The 6963-nt window shown below is 39.7% G+C and overlaps 1 protein-coding gene across 1 annotated transcript; it reads right to left on the minus strand.

The window, feature by feature from the left end:
- Window positions 1-6732, minus strand: LOC139729604 (S-crystallin SL11-like). Its single transcript, XM_071640532.1, has 5 exons — window positions 6454-6732; window positions 3842-3934; window positions 3039-3154; window positions 2227-2331; window positions 1-1583 (listed from the first exon to the last, which is right to left on the minus strand). Exons 1-5 carry the CDS (start codon window positions 6593-6595, stop codon window positions 1413-1415), a joined length of 627 nt encoding a protein of 208 aa, XP_071496633.1. The 5' UTR covers window positions 6596-6732; the 3' UTR covers window positions 1-1412.
- Window positions 6733-6963: the final 231 nt, after the last annotated feature.

Here is a 6963-nt window from a genome sequence, read left to right on the forward strand (position 1 = left end):
TCTTGAGAGAACACAACGATGTAGTCTTTATCAGGATTTTTTTTTTTTTTTAATATGATAAAAAAGCGGGCACGCTTTAATTTTTGTACGATACCTTCCCAGGGAAGGAAAACAGTAATGACGTACATTGCGTTCTCACATTGACATGGCGAATCATTCAATATGTTCACAATGTGTTCCAAAAGCCCAACATAAAACATGTTGATTCTGCTGTCAGTGTTCAAATTGAGAAAAAAAAAAGTCCTGAAAATGCATGGTTGGAAACAAGAGCAACATAAAGACGAACGAGATCCATGGTGACTAAATATACAATGAAATATTAAATCTTGAAGAAAATGCATTGGACTTAATTTCGTCATATCCATGTCTGGACATAGGGAATTATTATCACATTGCACATGCGTATATTCATTTCTTGAGAAACTGGCGTGCTGATATAATGTTCTCATAGTTTCTGTTCCATAGATGTTTGTGATGTACTGGTACACATTATAAAGGAACCGCTATTTCGTCATTATGGATTCTACTGGCTTAAATTACACATTGTGGATGCGTGTAAGAAATACCATGCTGATATCTCATTGAATAACGAATTATGCAGTTGTGTCGAAATCAGTGAAATACAGTTTGAGATGACAGACTAAGTTATGTGACATACAAATACTTTAATCTATCATATGCATCATTGACCTTTCGAGTGGTATGATTGATATTGAAACATTTTCTTACGAATTAACAGAAATATAATCAGCACTTTGTTTGAAATCACTTTAAGCTACTTCATACATTAAGATACTGCGTATGACTGCTCAAACATTGAGACAAAAAGCTTGCATCTTGGCGGAAGCGACGAAAATATAGTATGTAACCAGAGTGGGTGCTGTTCGTTATTCCGAAGGTTTGTTATTCCGAAGGTTCGTTATTCCGAAGGTTCGTTAATCCGAAACACGCAAATTCCCTATACCTAGAGATTCGTTAATCCGAAAATGAAAAAGGGTTCGGTAATCCGAACATTTGTGGCGTTATTCCGAAGGTTTGTTATTCCGAAGATTCCTTAATCCAAAAATGAAATTCGGAATAACGAACCTTCGGAATAACGAATCTTTGGACTAAAGAGCCTTCGGAATAACGAACCTTCGGAATATCGAGCTGTAACCATAAGAATCGTGTGCGCGCACTTGCTTCCTTTACTGCGTGTGTGAGCCTTCAAACATGTCAAAAGTGAAGGTCTAAACTCACAGGAGTTTATGAAAGACGTGATGACATAGCATTACCTCGAAAATTCTATTTCTTTCCAGGTTCAGTTTGTAAAATAACAATAATGAACAAATGGAAACCTAAAGGTTGAGATCTGTCTGAAGAAGGGAACCAGCCTTCCCGTCCAACGTTTAGTGAGAATCGAGACTTGTGATTTAGAACGATGTTTGAGGGCGCGACTTGAGGTACTTGGCCACGGCGGGAATATTTTCAAAGCTGGTGAGGAACTTGGCGATGTCGGGACAGACGTCGGCTAAGGGCATGTCTGGGAACATTCCCTTCACGTATTCCATCGAGTTGTACAGTAAGATGTCTGCCAGACTCGTCTATAGGGACAATACAAGGTGAAAAACAAGAAAACATAAATCACTTGAAAATGATTGATTGTAATAAACCGAGAACGATCTTTTCTCATTGTTTCGTTCTGTCTAAATGGAGTATTGACTAAATCAGAGTGATGTCACTTCATTACCTGAATAACCCGGCAGGATTTTTATGTGTTTTCTCTTTTTTTTTCAGACCATGCCACTTTACAACGTAATGATTGCAACCATTATGTATTCTGAAACATAAACCCCTTAAAGTCTTCCTTCCTTCGTTTAAGAAGGGCAAACAAATCTATCGCAATCTCTAAGCTGGTAAACACATCATTGTTTCTCGTAAAATTGGCACAGAAAAGCGTTCGCATGTCCGAAAATACGACCGGAAATCGTCTCCTTACAAGAAGTAATAATTTCTTAGTATCCGTTTTCTCTGATATATTTATGATAATTCTAACCTTGAGTAAGTCCAGATAGATTTAGATAGAGAGGTACCATGCAATCGAGCTGCCAGGTCACGTTTAAATATGCATTAACTAACACAACAAGTTACAGACATCAATGAGCGTAGCAGTGTAACTTATACACTGTACGCTGGATATTCCACTTGTATCTGGGTTGGAAATAGACTGTATATTTCTCGACTGACCTTCGACCCGACAAAGAAAGATCCTCCTGAGTTCTTGATGATCTTGTTGAGGAAGGCCAACATCGGCTTCAACGTGTTGTCCCGGAAGGTCTCCTTGTCCTTGGCCTGGTGGAAAGTGAGAATGCAGACGCATTATCGACGAGACGAATACTATACAGTCAAAATGGCAACCTAGACCATGGAGCTACAAAATCTGCATACACCATCGGTTAACCATAGAAATGGAAAGTGACAAAATCGAGCGTTCTAGTCGAAGAAGGATACAGTTTTATGATCCCAGCTAATTAAATATCCCTTTAAAAAAGAGGAAAGAACAAGGAACGAATATATGAAGGTACGCCACATTAACAATAAATGTCATCTATATTTCATCCTCTTGTGTGGTAGGAAAAAAAAAACAACCTCCACACAATGGCTAACTACAACATCCCCTCAACAGCATGATCGAAGTCTAAAGTTTTAAAGAATTAACCATTGGTTCATTACTGAAGTAATATTGTACTAAACCGTTAATACATCTTTTAATAGAAAATAATAAAAAGTTAATGATAACAGAGAAAAATGGACAAAAAAGAAAAGGTACAGAAGGGACAAGGACGAAGAAGAGAAATATAGAGGAAAGGGAAAATAGAGGTAAAAGATGGTGATGAAATAAAAGAAAGAGAGGAATCATGAAAGAGAAGTGAAGAAAAAGAATGAACGGGAAAGGGACTCCAACTGCCACAAAGGGAACATCTTAGGCAAATAAGTCATTGTTATTATGACCATCTACCATATCATACTTGAGTCTAATTAAATTGTAAGACACCAACCTTCTTCGCCTCATCCTTCTCATAGTGGATTGGGATCATCTTGTTGGATATGTCATCGAGAGTCTCACACACCACATCAATCTTGGTAGCTTCTTGATTGTTTGCCCCGTAGAAACCTGTGATTGGTAGACACACACGGAAAGACCCAACAACCCAGGTATAAACAAATTACACACCGAACGAAGAGTCAAACACACCTATTTTGGGCTTCCTTACACAATGCTTTAAATTCTTATCTTGATGAGATTGGAACCAATCCATACCTTTCAAGCAATTATTCAGAATTCGGAAACCATTGTTCGTCTATGATGAGAGAAGATCTGATTCAGGTGTAGGGGAGGTTTCAAAGTGATACTGCATTCATGTTCTTTTATTAAAAAAATAGAGAGCAGCCGTTGCAAATCATATGAGTATACAAGTATCCGTTTTCGTTTTGTTTTGTTTAGTTTATGATATTATGCTCATATTTTTCCACAAGGCGCCTTACCATTAGGAATCAATGCGATCAGTTTGAATTCGCCTTCCAGACCGCTGTCAACTATAGCTTCATAGCCAAACCTATATACAGCTTCCCAGAAATAATGTCCTTTGCACGCTTATCTCATGCGCCATGCATCCGGGATTATAATAATAATAATAATATAGACATTTATAACGCACAACAAATCCACACAAAGATGCTCAAGGCGCTTATAAGCCATCAGAAAAAAATGAAGAAATTTTAAATCATTTACATTCCTGGGAGAGTAAAAAAATCAAGCCTAAAGTGATGATGTTCATATAGTATTTCTTTTCTAGCTTACCTAATTCCCTGGCGACAAACCGATTAATGGCGCGACTTTGGACAATCGGTTTTCCATCCACGATCAGAGAAGGGGCCTGGCCGAGGGGAAACACTGGAGAAAAAAACAAACATGAAAACAATTCAGTGGTGAATCTTTCGTATAACAGATCTACAACTATCACCAGAAAAGAGCTATTCAAAGTCCCTCCTTAAAACATCTTGCATATCATTATTTGTAATAAATTGGATAACGCTATGTTTCCCGCCCCCCCCCCTCCCCGCGGGAATAGTACCCGGGGACACGTACCTACTTTCTTGGACAAGATATTTTGCCCCCATTGTCGCTCTTAACCAGGGTGTACACGAGCAGGTTAAGGGACAATGCTGTGGAAACAAATCTCTCTGGGAAGAACAGTGGAGACACAGAAACGACAATGCTGGCGAAATAATACCATTTATTCTTTTATTTGCAGAAGGAGAGAAGAAGGAGTTGTCACGCACTATTTAGAGAGAAAACAAACATCTCCGTGCTGTCGTGACACGAAGAATGTCTCCACACTTCACTGGGTCGAGAGCATTGTTTGACTACTGCCTTTAGCAAGATACACACCGTTTCCACTTCACATCCAAATCTATTACGAATGCCACGAGACAGTCAAACATCGGAGTGTGGGAGATATTTTCAGTGCTTACGTTGGGAGAGTGTGAACAAACCGGCAGAAGACCTGGCTAGTACATAGAATCATGCCACTAAAACATGTAACGTGAGCTGTACGTTTTGAAAAATGCCTGCATTTTTACTTCAAAGTACCTCTCTACGAATAACTATGTATTCGTGCTAAACTGAATCAAAGATTGCTGCCATGGATTCGATAGCCTTCCAATAGAGTCGCGTTTGTTTTAGCATGGAGCTCCAGCTCCACGGTATTAGTGAGGGTGTTATATTTAACACGCAAGCAGCGCAGCGCGTCGCCACTGTGAAGTACAAACACCTTAGCCTGGCACGCTGGCAATATTGCTATTATTTGCGAATTTTTAATGACAATGTCAAACTAAATCTGTATTTTGTGTTTATATCAAATGAAGCGATACATTTTGCATTAACAAATTTATGTGGGCGTCTCTTTAATTCTTAATGTGAAACTTGTAAGAAGTTCTTGCCTTCTCGCGTTCTCGAACACGAAAATGTTGAAAAGGCCAGAAATTAGCTTCCACAGCACTTCCATAATACAGATTTTACAAGATGCACAATTTCAGTCACTGTACTGCCATGATAAATCCAACCGTTCGCCGGACGTATCGATTTGGTTTATTTTGTGTGGGCCTTATGGTACGAAGGTCAACCGCCGGATGTGACGTCACCCGATGACACGGCAATATCATCATTATGAATCCAGGGGCATCAGTGAGAGCAAGTGAAAGAGGTGGACTGGAATGGGAGGGGATAGCATAATATGGCTCAGCTGGTTTCACCAGTGGTCGGACAACGCCCACCTACACCCTCTCGTTCATGCCAAGAAATTGGATAAACTACAGACAATTCCGCACTACCAGATCAACCTGGTCAGATAGGTCATTCACGTATATTAACAAGCTATCTTATTAAAGTTCCCTACAGTTATGGGCCTACTTTATAAGTAGAAGCACAGAATAAATATCCACGTACTTATACACTTTTAATCGTGCAAGCATTCTAGTAGCCCATTTAGCTCGCCTTATACATTTTTGCCTATCTGTTTGACTATCACGTGCCTTGCCTCTTCAAAACCTGTAGCACAATCTCAACTGGCTGAAGACGTTGCAATATTATCCACTACTTACACACGGGGTAGGTCATATCATTAATGACATAGTAGTGCCAATTGTTCGGTAAGAATACATCTGATCTGACTCAAAGAACACGCACAAAGACGCTCGCCAGGTAGGGTATTGCTTTTTTTGTTTTAGAATCTATACCGCCGTTTAGAATCTATCTGGCATCAAACTATAACCTACAGTTTTCCACCCTCTTTTCCATTTTTTATCTTTCCTCCTTCTTCTCCTCCTCCTTCTCATTCTTCTTCTCTTCTATCAACTACACATAACAGAAACAATCAGTTAATGTAATATCCATTCTTGTTCACCATCTTAACATTCCTCCATAGCAACATGACGATATGCCTACACAGTGTAAAAACCTATGTTGTGTATGACTAACAGATGTTGAGAGAGTCAGTTATTCCCACAGTAACTCGAGTAGTGACATTCGCATCATGTAAATTTTATTAATCATCATTTTAGGATAAAAAGAAAGATGGGCCAAATCAGAAACATCCCCTCGACTCCCCCCCCCCCCCTAAAAAAAAAAATAAAAAAAAATCTAGACATATTTACTGTCTTCAATAGAATGTGTCTCTGAACTTTCTAAGCATAAGGTCCAGGGTCAGAATTCCAGGTCGTCCGTGTTCTTGGAGAAGGTGTACTATGACGTCTGACATTAATAACAAATAAGAGAAGCTGTGAAAAACAGTGTTCTACTAAAGAGACTACCCTGAGTAAATAAGGTTATTATCATGATCAAAGACTTTGGTAGAATCATATCCGGAAGTAGGTTTATGTAATGACATTACCGATATCCCAAGTGTTTCTTACGTGTAGTGTCAGCCTTAATGGTGGGCCACTCTCCTTCCTTGAAGCGGTAATCCTCGAACTCCACCCCGGCCAGCGTGAACATCATCCTCGCGTTCTCCGCCCGGCCTCGGGCGTTGAAGTACATCAGCTTGTAGGTAGGCATTTTGCACGTTTACTGGTAGGTGCTGGAGGAAAACCGAGGCGATATCAAGCAGTAATATGTAATTTGTAAAGTCTGCGTGGGCTGGGTTTTCACCTGCCGAGCTAAAGCTGAGCTCCGTTGAACACCAAACGACGGAATGGATTCGAGTAGTGGTATTGCCCGTGTATATTTGCCAGGAGCGATATTTGCTCAAGCCCTTCTAGCAAAACTGGTGCTGCCAAGGCCAATACATTGTTATCAGCAATTTGTCCCACAAATAGTCTACGATCATATTGCCGGCATATTGCCCAAGGGGGTAATGATATACTTGAGCGCTTTAAAAACACGTATAGGTGATCTATAGATGTGTGATACTGACGATGCCTGTT

The sequence above is a fragment of the Diadema antillarum genome, unplaced genomic scaffold, assembly GCF_040938485.1.
Source record: "Diadema antillarum isolate AM-2024a unplaced genomic scaffold, OU_Dant_1.0 seq00000248_RagTag, whole genome shotgun sequence".
NCBI classification, from domain to species: Eukaryota; Metazoa; Echinodermata; class Echinoidea; order Diadematoida; family Diadematidae; genus Diadema; species Diadema antillarum.